This window comes from Gopherus evgoodei, chromosome 2, assembly GCF_007399415.2.
Source record: "Gopherus evgoodei ecotype Sinaloan lineage chromosome 2, rGopEvg1_v1.p, whole genome shotgun sequence".
Classification (NCBI taxonomy): domain Eukaryota; kingdom Metazoa; phylum Chordata; order Testudines; family Testudinidae; genus Gopherus; species Gopherus evgoodei.
Genome location: NC_044323.1, coordinates 58,926,815 through 58,939,518, shown reverse-complemented (window position 1 = coordinate 58,939,518; position 12,704 = coordinate 58,926,815). Strand labels below are relative to the sequence as shown.

Sequence of the window (12,704 nt, the reverse complement as noted above, 5' to 3'; positions counted from 1 at the left end):
TCCAGCCTGGGAGCTGAGAACCAACAAGGGGCCCTGGGAGCTGTAGTACCTTGGTTAGCTCCCTGCCTATAGAGCCAGCTCTGGAGCAGGGAAAGAACTACATTTCCCAGCATTTCCTTGGCCGCTATCAAAAAGAAAGGGAGGAGGAGGGAATATGATAGCTGAAACCTCATGCTGTAGCTTGCTGTGAATGGAGAGCTCACGGCTAGAGCGGGGTGGCACTGTGAATGGGGAACAATTGCGCCCAAGGAGTAGAAGGCTTTGGCCCAAATATCTCTTTCAGAAGACATCCCCAGACAGGAGTGGTACCAGAGTTTCTGATGCCCTAGGCAGAATTCAGGGGGTGGCATTTTGTGCGCTCCCCACGGGGTGCATGGGAGCTTCCAGGTTCCACTCCCATCGCACCGCTAAAGAAGGACCCTCCGCCGAAATGCCACAGGCGACAGTGGCAGTCATTGAGCTGCTCAATTGCCTGCCGCTTTTTTCTGCGGCACATTGGCAGAAGGTCCTTCTTCGGCGGCGTAACGGGAGTGGAACTGGAAGCTCCCATGCGCCCAAAATGCCGCCCTCCGAATCCTGGCGACCTAGGCGACTGCCTAGGGTTGCCTAATGGAAGCGCCGGCCCTGCCCCCAGACTGGATTAGGGTGTGACCTAATGGATTAGGGTGTGACCTGGTGTGACCTCACCTTGCAGCCCCCAAAGAAGGAATTGGGTGGACTAAATGGACAGTGCCCCTCTCTATCTGAAGCCTAGCAAAGGGTGATGTGTGGATCCCACTAGAATTTAAAATGAAAAGTAAGGGAGGGGAGGCTCTGGACCTGGGCATCTTTAGATATAGTACAAGGCATTTAGGAGGATTTCCACTTCTGAGCCATGGAAGCAGAAATTGACATTTCCTTTCCAGATTTAGCTAACATTCAGAAAGGGAATCTAGCACCTGCCTTTCAGATTTGAACACCTCAAAATTCAGGAGTGCTCAAACTCAATTTGGGCAGCTGTTACTTCATTTCTCCCAAATCAAATATACTGATCCACTGTAATTTGCTGTAGAAAATGTAAGATAAAATTGAGCAAGAAATGCTTCCCAGTAGTTATTAGGACTGTGTTAGACCCCCAAGTGGGGCCCCAGGGCCAGACTACGGGTGCTCCGGCCTCCACCCCCCAACGGATTTTTCCCCCAGCCCTCAGAACTGTATATCTGCTCTGAAAGCAGAACTTGCAACAGGAAAAGCAGCCTTGTGGTTAGCCAGCCTGAAGAGACACAGTTCCCCTCGCGACGGTTGCTTCCTGAGTAAAGATGTTAAAGCCCGTCTGCCTCCCTTGTATGGGCATATGTCACTCGCAACCCCTCAATTGGCTTATGACAAACTATGACGACAAATTTACTATATATTGCCGGTCCCCTCCCGGGGACGGGCAGAGAGACCCCGAATTCCTGTCGAAACCGTATCCAGGCCTGATCACCCTGCTGAAGGCTCTCTCGGCTCACGCGTTTCCTGAAGCCTAACCGTTTGCCGGCCGTAATGAAACTTTTGTGGTTTGTATGTGTAAGTATAATTAGCTGTTAAGTATTCTGTACGGATAGATAAGAGGCGAAGACTGATTCTAGCCGCCCTGAGACTCCTGCTAGGGGAAACCCGTTGACCAGGAAATCTCAAAAGCAAGGGGGATCAGTTAAGCCTCACAATTTATTTAGGGAAATTAGTTGCTGCACTTATGATTACTAATAGCACCAATATTATTTCTACTAACCCCTGGAATGATTTAGATAACTATTGGGATTTAGAAAAATACCAGGGCCAGCTTTTATTTGTAATTGCAGTATTTGTATTATTTGCTTTGGTAGTGTGTTGTAAGCCCCAGATGTAACTGATCGTGTTCTCCCTTATCATTATCTGTGATTCATTTAATAAACCCTTATTCTCTTAAACACTAAGAGTGATTGCTTGCGTGCTCTCCGTCGCTACCCGTGGGCACTTGACACCCCCCCCCAGGGCATCCAGTGATCGAACCTCCGCCCTACCCCAACGCTCATTACCCGGTAGATAACGGGCACCTGGTGGCCATATTGGTGGAGCAAGGGGCGAGAGTAATCAGTAATCAACAGACTGGAATTGCTATTTTAAACAGCCATTGCTTTTTTTTTTTTTTAGTTTTATTTGTTTAAAAGAAAGACTGATACTGCATTGGCAAGTTCTCCATAGAAACAAAGAGTGGAACAAAAGAATAATAAAGACACTTCAACTTTTCCTCATTTATGGAGGACAGTCTTATAATATGCATCCAGATATCCTCCAATCACACAAGCTGAAAATTGTTCCATTTTACTGCAGTTCTGTGAGAGAACCAAACCTATCTGTGTTCCGTGCACATCCAAAATTCCTGCTGAATGACCCGCCCTGGGAGCAAGTTATCTGTGACCCAGGACTGGGGCGGAAGAAGGGTGCAGGTGAGGGGAGAGCCCAGGGCTGGGGTGGCAGTGGGTGTGTGGGTGGGGGGGCATCGGTGGGGGGAAGGTGGGAGCTCAGAGCTGGGGCAACACGGGGTGTGTGTGCTGGGGGAGAGCCCAGGGCTGTGATGGAAGGGGGTGCAGGTGGGGAGGAAAGCCCAGCCCTGGGGCGGCAGGGAAGTGTGGGTGGGGGGAGGCCCAGAGCTGGGGCGGCAGAGGGTGCAGGTGGGGAGGGGACAGCCCAGGGCTGGGGCAGCAGGGGGGGATGCAGGGGTGGGGGGGAGCCCAGGGCTCGGGTCAGGGCAGCCAACATTTTTTTTGCTTGGGGCGGCAAAAAATCTAGAACCGGCCCTGACTGAGGCAGCTGTCTCAAGTGCCAGCCTGTGGGGGGGCACCACTAGGACTGAGAGTGTAGAAAATTGTGTCTGCTGCTTGTGCATTTGTATTTTCTCTGCTCTAGATCGAGGGTCGGCAACCTTTCAGAAGTGGTGTGCCAAGTCTTCATTTATTCACTCTAATTTAAGGTTTTGCATGCTGGTAATACATTTTAATGTTTTTAGAAGGTGTCTCTCTATAAGTCTATAAACTATTGTTGTAAGTAAAGTAAACAAGTTTTTACAGAAGCTTCATTTAAAATTAAATTAAAATGCAGATCTTACCAGTTTAGTGCAGTGGTTCTTAACCTGGGGTGCATGCACCCCCTGGGGCAGGGCCAGTGCAAGGATATTTTGTGCGCTAGGTGAAATTTCCACCTTGCGCTCCCCCCCACCCCCACGACAGCAGTTCTTTGAGGGTTAAATCCCAATGAGCCTTTATAGATTCCAGCCAGCCTGTCCTGGGGCCAGCCATGCCCAGAGACTGCTCCCCAGACCAGGTTCCCCCCTCCCTGCCCCCGGAACCCCTGGAGGGTGCACAGCCCCCCCCATGAGCCCTTCCCACCCCACCCAATTGGCCTCCACCCCGAGTCCAGTCACTGGCTTCACCGGGCTTGGGCCACTGCAGCAGCTCGGCAGGGAGGAGCCGCCTTCCAGAGGCACCAGAGAGCCAGAGAGTCTTGCTTGCGGCCGCAGCCAGCCCCAGCCATGGAGGAGCCGGCGCGGTGCAGGAAGGGCAGCAGCACTGCAAAGGCGGCGGCGCCGCTAGTGGGGAGCAGCCGTGACCCAGGGCCTCCCAGAGGATTCAGGGGGCCTGGTGTCTTTGGCGGTGGGGGGCCCCTGACGCTGAATTGCCACCGAAGACCCGGCACTTCAGAGGCAGGTCCCGGAGCGGAAGGACCCCCCGCTGCCGAATTGCCATGGAACATGTTCTGGTGGCCAGACCCCGCGAGAGTTTTCCAGAGCCCCCCGAGTGACTGAAGGACCCCACTCCAGGGGTCCCAAAAAACTTTCCTGGGGATCCCAGCAGGACCCAAGGCTGGGACAAATTGCTCCACTTGCCCCCCACTCTGGGTGGCCCTGCTGTGACGCCCCCCTCCTGCCCAGGCTGCGGCCTGGCACCCCCCCGCCCTGCGGCCTCCTGCAGGCTGCAGTGGATATATGCAGGTTCCAGCCCCCATGTCCCCCCTGGCTCTCCCCTCACCTAGAGTTACCATATTTCAACAATCAAAAAAAGAGAAGAGAGCCCTGCCCTAGCCCCTCCCCCATCCATTCCCTCCCACTTCCCACCCTGACTGCCCCAGTCAGAACCCCCAACCCCCCCCTCACTCCTTGTCCCCTGACTGCCCCTTCCTGGGACCCCTGCCCCTAACTGCCCCCCAGAACCCCACCCCCTACCTAAGCCTCCCTACTCCTTGTTCCCTGACTGCCCGCTCCTGAGACCCCCCCCATCCTAACTGCCCCCCTAGGACCCTACCCCCTACCTTTCCCCTGCCTGCCCCAACCCCTCTCCACACCCCTGCCTCCTGACAGGACCCCCAGAACTCCCAATCCATCCAACCCCCCCCCTGCTCCCTGACTGCCCCCAGGACTTCCCTTACCATACCCATGCTGGTCAGACGCTGGCTCCACGTGGAGGCAAAACTCCACATGGAGTGCTGAGGCAGCGGGAGGGGGGGAGCTGCTGGAGGGGCAGCGGCGGTGGCAGCTTACACTTCCGGGAGCAGCAGAACCCAAGTGCAATGAGGTGGGAGCCGGGGGGCATGCCTGCCCGGGCTGCGGCCCGGTGGCCCCCCCGGGGGAGGTGTCATAACTTTAGTCCCAGATTTGAACCTTAGCGTCCAAAATATGGGGGTTAGCATGAAAACCTCCAAGCTTAGTTACCAGGTCCAAAATATGGGGGTTAGCATGAAAACCTCCAAGCTTAGTTACCAGGTCCAAGCTGGTAACTAAGCTTGGAGGTTTTCATGCTAACCCCCATATTTTGGACGCTAAGGTCCAAATCTGGGACTAAAGTTATGACATGAGTGGCAGCGGTTACGGGATAGACAGAATCCAGAAGCCAGTAGGAATATTATATTTTTCTTTTCTCTGCTAAGGGCTTTTTAGCAGAGAGAAACAGTTTGGTTTTAAAAGGGAACCAGAGAGAATTTTTTTTTCTGCTCTCTCTGGCAGTTTGTGGCTTGCATAGTAAGCAAGAAGCCATTAAGAGGCTGTTAAGGGTCTTTTGTCACACAATAGCACTCCCATTAGGAGTCAATTACCAGCACTATATACATGCAAATAAAGTGGTTTTTCTGGTTTGCTTTACATTGAAAACAAAGGGCAAAAGCCCTGTTGCTAGGCAGACCCCAGGAGGCAACAGAGCCTGCAGTTCAGAAGATAGACACCGGAGGGCACCCCAACACAAGAAAACAGGAACCATGCCTACCAAGACAAGTGTTTTGGGGCACTCTGGTCCCCCTGAAAAACCTTCCCTGGGGACCCCAAGACCCAAATCCCTTGAGTCTCACAACAAAGGGAAATAATCCTTTTTCCCTTCCCCCCTCCAGGTGCTCCTGGAGAGATACACAGACACAAGCTCTGTGAATCTAAACAGAGGGACTCCCCCCTCCCTGTTTTCCAGTCCTGGAGAACAGAATTACCGAGAGTTAATCTCTCTTTCCCCCCTCACCCAGAGGGAATGCAAAATTAGGCGAATAAATCTAACACACACAGATCTCCCTCTGACTTCTTCCTCCCACCAATTCCCTGGTGAGTACAGACTCAATTTCCCCGAAGTTTCCCAGTAAAGAAAACTCCAACAGGTCTTAAAAGAAAGCTTTATATAAAAGAAAGAAAATTACATACAAATGGTCTCTCTGTATTAAGGTGACAAATACAGGGTCGATTGCTTAAAAGAAATATGAATAAACAGCCTTATTCAAAAAGAATACAAATCAAAGCACTCCAGCACTTATATTCATGCAAATACCAAAGAAAAGAAACCATATAACTTACTATCTGATCTCTTTGTCCTTACACTTAGAAACAGAAGATTAGAAAGCAGAAACTACTTCTCCAAAGCTCAGAGAAAGCAGGCAGACAGAAAACAAAGACTCAGACACAAACTTCCCTCCACCCAGAGTTGAAAAATCCGGTTTCCTGATTGGTCCTCTGGTCAGGTGCTTCAGGTGAAAGAGACATTAACCCTTAGCTATCTGTTTATGACAGGAGGCTCCTGCAGAGGATGCATATGGGTGGCGGTCCCTGTGCATCCCTCGGTTCCCCCCACGCCATGCTTGGGCTCTGCAGCTCCTGGGAGTATGAGCCGCTGCCGCCCCTCCCGCAGCAGGCTCGGGGCCCTGTGCCCCAGCGGCTCACACTCCCGAGAGCTGCAGGACCCGAGCGCAGTGAGGGGAGAGCCGGGGGGGCGTGCCTGCCACCGGTCTGGGGTCCCGGCTACTGGCCCCACTCAGCCTCTGTTGGCCTGGGGTTCTGTTCACTCAGCCAGCCACGCGCTGAGTGGGGCCGGTGGCCGGGACCCCGACTGGCAGCCGCTTGCCAGGCAAAATGGGCTTGTGTGCCAAATGTGGCACGTGTGCCGTAGGTTGCCAACCCCTGTTCTAGATACACAGAGGTGGTGGAGTGCTCTGCTGGAGGAAGGAGGGCATAAGAGACATAACAAGTAGGCAGGAGAAATGGTGAGAGGGATTAACAGAAAGCAGCAGGAGCTGCAGGGAGAGAGAGAGGAGGAGGAGGAGCTTCTTATGCCTTTATCTGTCCATTGAAAGCAACAACGGTTCTGATAGCAGTCAAAATTTCTTCCACCTGTTCTAGCACAAGCAGTCAGCTCTTTTGTAGTGAATGATGCCAGGAACTGGAAAATTCAGAGGGTGGGGGGAAGGGGAAAATATGTTATGGAAATCTATTTAAGTGGTGTAAATTATGTACTGATACAAAAAGTGATCAAGCAGTTAGGAAAAGAGCTTAGAATTTAGGAGACCTGGGTTCCAGTCCCCACTCCAACACAGTTTTCCTGGGCAACTTTGGGAAAGTAACTTCTCTCAGGGTACGTCTACACTACGAGATTATTCCGATTTTACATAAACCGGTTTTATAAAACAGATTGTATAAAGTCGAGTGCACGTGGCCACTCTAAGCACAGTAATTCGGCAGTGTGCGTCCATGGTCCAAGGCTAGCGTCGATTTCCGGAGCGTTGCACTGTGGGTAGCTATTCCATAGCTATCCCATAGTTCCCGCAGTCTCCCCCACCCCTTAGAATTCTGGGTTGAGAGCCCAGTGGCTGATGGGGCAAAAATCATTGTCACGGGTGGGTCTAGGTAAATGTCGTCAGTCATTCCTTTCTCCGGGAAAGCAACGGCAGACAATCATTTCGTGCTCCTTTTCCCTGGATTGCCCTGGCAGACGCCATAGCACGGCAACCATGGAGCCCGTTCAGCTTTTTTTTTTACAGTCACCTTATGTGTACTGGATGCCGCGGACAGAGGTGATACTCTAGCGCTACACAGCAGCATTCATTTGCTTTTGCATGATACCAGTTGTTCTGTACCATCTGCTGCCAGTGTAATTTGGCAATGAAATGACGGTTATCTGTCCTTCTGTGCTGTCTGCTGCTATCATGGGTGCCCCTGGTTGAGATTGGCCGGGGGCGCAAAAGCAAAACTGGGAATGACTCTCCGAGTCAATCCCTCCTTTATGGTTTCTAAAAATAGAGTCAGTCCTGCCTAGAATATGGGGCAAATGTACTAGAGAAGCAGTGTATCAGAGAGCACAGCTGCTCTGTGTCAGATCCCGCAGAAATGATGAGCTACATGCCATTCACAGGGGGTGCCCCTGCAACAACCCCACCCATTGCTTCCCTCCTCCCCCAACCTTCCTGGGCTACCGTGGCAGTGTCCCCCCATTTGTGTCATGAAGTAATAAAGAATGCAGGTATAAGAAACAATGAGTTTTTAGTGACATAAAATGAGGGGGAGGCAGCCTCCCGGTGCTATGATAGTCCAGGCAGGACATTAAGCAGTGTGGGGGAGAGGAGCACAGCATCCCACTGCTATGATAGTCCAGGCAGTACAGGATTGTTCTTTTCACATGAAAGGGAGGGGGCTGATTGAAGCTCAGCCCCTAGTTGCTATGATGAAGATGGTTACCAGCCGTTCTGTACCATCTACTGGGAATGACTGGGAGTCATTCCTATTTTCACCCAGGCGCCCCTGGCCAGCCTCACCTGAAGCCAGCCAGGAGCACTCACGGGTTCATAAGAAGGACGGTTACCAGTCCTACTGCACCGTCTGCCACCACAGAAGGGAGAGAAGCGGATACTGCTCTTCACTGCTGCAGCATCACGTCTACCAGCAGTCAGTAGACATAGGGTGACACTGAAAGAAGTCAAGAAACGATTTCTTTCCCTTTTCTTTCATGTGGGGGGCGGGAGTGAGTAAATTGACTAGCTATTCCCTGAACCATGCCGGACAATGTGTTTGAACATACAGGCATTGGGAGCTCAGCCAAGAATGCAAATACTTTTCAGAGACTGCTGTGGACTGTGGGATAGCTGGAGTCCTCAGTACCCTCTCCCTCCCTCCATGAGCGTCCGTTTGAGTCTCTGGCTTCCCGTTAACGCTTGTCACACACCCCTGTGTAGCCTGTAGATTTTTTTTTTCAAACGCTTTGGCATTTCGTTTTCTGTAATGGAGCTCTGATAGAACAGATTTGTCTCCCCATACAGCGGTCAGATCCAATATCTCCCATACGGTCCATGCTGGAGCTCTTTTTGGATTTGGGATTGCATTGCCACCTGTGCTGATCAGAGCTCCAGGCTGGGCAAACAGGAAATGAAAATCAAAATTTCGCGGGGCTTTTCCTGTTTACCTGGCCACTGCATCCGAGCTGAGATTGCTGTCCAGAGTGGTCACAGTGGTGCACTGTGGGATACCACCCGGAGGCCAATACCGTTGATTTGCGGCCACACTAACCCTAATCCGATATGGTAATACCGATTTTAGCGCTACTCCTCTCATCGGGGAGGAGTACAGAAACGGATTTAAAGAGCCCTTTATAGCGATATAAAGGGCCTCGTAGTGTGGACGGTACAGCGTTAAATCGGTTTAATGTTGCTAAAATTGGTTTAAACGCATAGTGTAGACCAGGCCTCTGTGTTTCACTTCTCCTTGTGTAACATGGGAATCCCCTATCTTGCATGGTGTTGTGAGGCTAAACACAATGAAGTTTGTGGGGCACTCAGAAACTATAGTAATTATAGGTCTCATGATCTGAGGACTTAAATGGCTCAGACATAGGTTTGATACAGGAGTGGGTAGGTGAGATTGTGTAGCCTGCATATTGCAGGAGGTCAGACTAGATGATCATAATGGTCCCTTCTGATCTTAAATCTATGATTCTATGAGTCTTCCTCCACCATTTTCAGTGGTTGGGTGGGGGAAAAGGGGAGAGAAAACAAAATACAACCTATAAATGGAAACACACTGTAATTTTTTCTGTGCATTACAAGCAATATCTACTAATGTGGCCACAGCTGATGAATGCTGATCATCCTCTTCCCATGTGGTGACTGGTGGTGACTGGATGCAGTCCAGGCCTCCATGGCATGCCAATGCCTGCCTGTTGATGCTCAGTGTAGACAGAACTCTGCAAATTTTGGGGCAGGAGCCAGTGGAGTAGGAGAAGGGCTGCTCTCCATGCTCTCCAAACTTTGGGGTCATGTTGCTTTGGGGTTCACTCCCTCTCAATCTGTTTTTAGAGGTAGAATTCTTATTTGTTTTTCCCCAGCACTTACGATTGATCCAACTGCTGCTGCTGCAGCTAGGAGAGGGCTAACTGACAAAATTACCAAACTCAGTTTCCACCCGTAGATGAATTCTATAACAATCCCTGTCAGAAACGTGGCAAAGAGTTGTACAAATATACAGAACTTGTCTCCAATGCCTTCGTGGATGGTGTTAATGTCACTGTTAATTAAAAAAGAGATTTGTTAACTTTGGTAAATGCCTCCTCCTCACACATTTTTCTCTTTTGCTGGAGAGAAACTTGTCAGAAGTCTAACTGTTCAAATTATTGGGTAGTAGGAATTTTGGACTTAGATACTGAACAGCAGTAATGGCAGTTTGTGGGGTAGCAACTAGCAGATCACAACTCATTTTCTGTGACGTAACCTCTAGATAGACTTCTGCCATTGCTACCCCTGCTCATTCACATGTGACCCAATTCATTTATGCAATATACAAAAGGAATAATCCATATAAAAACAAAAATTCACCCCCAAAACCTTTACATTACTTTTTCCTCCAAGTTCCCCTATGTATCCTATGTTCTTCAATTTTTTTATTAGATTTTAAGATCTTTGAGGCAACGAATACATCGTATACAGTGTTAGTAAATTAATATTTGGAAAACTATTGTGTGTCACGCCAATTTTCTCTTGCTATTTACATATGTAGGAGCTAGGATTAGTGAAATTCAAGCCTCTCCCATTTCCTTCAGGATTCGCATCTTCCAAAAGCTAGGCATATCCCTCTCTGCAAAAATTATATCTGGAGAAACTCTGCATAGCCTGATCATACCTTCCTCTGAATCCTGCACAAGGGACCTGATCCAAAGATTCCTAATGATTTTAATTGGTTTTGGATCAGGTTCAGAATGATAACACAGTGCCCATAACTATGAGTGCAGTTTCATTTCATACAATGTCAGGGTTTTCAATGCTTGTAAACTAGCTGGAGACAGCAGAGCTGTTTATCTACAGTAGTTTGCAAAATAGCCCATAGCCACTACCAAGTCAATGTCAGAGGAGTAAGATATTGCATTTCACAGCATAAGTCCTTGAAATGGAAATGTTACTGTAACTCTGAAAATGAAGTGAAAATGATAACGAATTCCTCCCTCAGATAGCAGTAATATTTTTGGTCTTAGTTAGAAAGGCTTCCGGGAAATTCCCTGTAGCTATTTCTATAAAGGTAAACATCAGACTTCTTTTTGGCTTATTTTTCTGGTACATAGATAAATAGACCCTTCTTACTCTGTCAGTCGGGTGTTCAGTGTTCCAATCTGGCTGGTATCAAACCAAGCCATCTCCTGGTGAAGTACTGTGAAAAAAAACTTTTCGTGGATTCTTGCTGTTTGTCTTGCAGCTGAGGTAAAAAATGTCCAGACTCGGGTGGTGCTCAGTGTCACTATAGCAAAGCCAATACCCACATAATAGTAGGCAAACCTGTAGTAAACTAGTAAAAGTCCATAAGGTCAATTGCATCTTGCAAGATAAGTTAGACACATCAGGTCACATTCAACCCTGCTGAAGCCAATGGGATGTAATTGAGGGCCAAATTTGGCTTACAGCTTAACGGACAAAAAATAAATATATAGAAACTACACTGCTATTTTTATGAAAATAATTCTAGAGATTCTTACCTTCTATATCCAAACCTGGAATTGCTGGACAAGTAGAGCTACTATTCATCACAGCTGAAAGATTAACTGTAACAAAGAAAAATATTCAGTTTTATTAGAACAGGCATAAAACAAATCATGGAGGTTTTAGGCCATAATCTTATGGGTGTTTTGCATGACAGTATACTCCCTGCAACAGCACTGTAGATTTATAACTTTCATGGTGGCCATCATCCTTCCAGTGGAGGATCAAACAGGGCAAACTTCTGAGTCAGCCCAGAGGGTTACTGTAGAGTGATGTCATGGATTTAGCTCACTACGTCAAAGGGCACTGGTCAGATCATAGCTTCATCTGATCTGACCTTCGGATTCCAACAGTGGCCAATATCTGATTTTTCAGAAGTTGATAACTCCCTCTTCTACCTCACATAAGGCAAAATTAATCCACACAGATACCATTATTAAGTTTGCCGATGGTGCCAAACTGGGAGGGATTGCAACTGCTTTGGAGGACAGGGTCATAATTCAAAATGATCTGGACAAATTGGAGAAATGGTCTGAGGTAAACTGAATGAAGTTTAATACAGATAAATGCAAAGTGCTTCACTTAGGAAGGAACAATCAGTTTCACGCATACAGAATGGAAAGAGACTGTCTAGGAAGGAGTACGGCAGAAAGGGATCTAGGGGTTAGAGTGGACCACAAGCTAAATATGAGTCAACAGTGTGATGCTGTTGCAAAAAAAGCAAACGTGATTCTGGGATGCATTAACAGGTGTGTTGTGAGTAAGACACGAGAAGTCATTCTTCCGCTCTACTCTGCGCTGGTTAGGCCTCAGCTGGAGTATTGTGTCCAGTTCTGGGCACCACATTTCAAGAAAGATGTGGAGAAATTGGAGAGGGTCCAGAGAAGAGCAACAAGAAAGATTAAAGGTCTTGAGAACATGACCTACAAAGGAAGGCTGAAAGAATTGGGTTTGTTTAGTTTGGAAAAGAGAAGACTGAGAAGGGACATGATAGCAGTTTTCAGGTATCTAAACGGGTGTCATCAGAAAGAGGGAGAAATCTTGTTCACCTTAGCCTCTAATGATAGAACAAGAAGCAATGGGCTTAAACTGCAGGAAAGGAGATTAAGGTTGGACATTAGGAAAAAGTTCTTAACTTTCAGGGTGGTTAAACACTGGAATAAATTGCCTAGGGAAGCTGTGGAATCTCCATCTCTGGAAATATTTAAGAGTAGGTTAGATAAATGTCTATCAGGGATGGTCTAGACAGTATTTGGTCCTGCCATGAGGGCAGGGTACTGGACTCGATGACCTCTCGAGGTCCCTTCCAGTCCTAGAATCTATGAATCTGTGGATAAGTCTGACTTTTATGCACCACTTAGGTTCCACTCAAGCCTCAAAACTGGGCCCAAGTGAGGTCCAAGTGGTGGCTCAGCTTTTGCTGGCTATTAATAATGCACTTAACCGAATGT

General features: G+C 48.6%; 1 protein-coding gene across 1 annotated transcript in view; it reads right to left on the bottom strand.

Annotated features, from left to right (window-relative positions):
- LOC115644949 (ATP-dependent translocase ABCB1-like) overlaps nt 1-12,704 on the bottom strand; it is an 81,838-nt gene that overhangs the window by 64,234 nt on the left and 4,900 nt on the right. Inside the window, 3 exon segments of the mRNA XM_030549378.1 lie at nt 9,622-9,793; nt 10,861-11,062; nt 11,250-11,315. Coding sequence (XP_030405238.1) covers nt 9,622-9,793; nt 10,861-11,062; nt 11,250-11,315 — 440 coding nt within the window.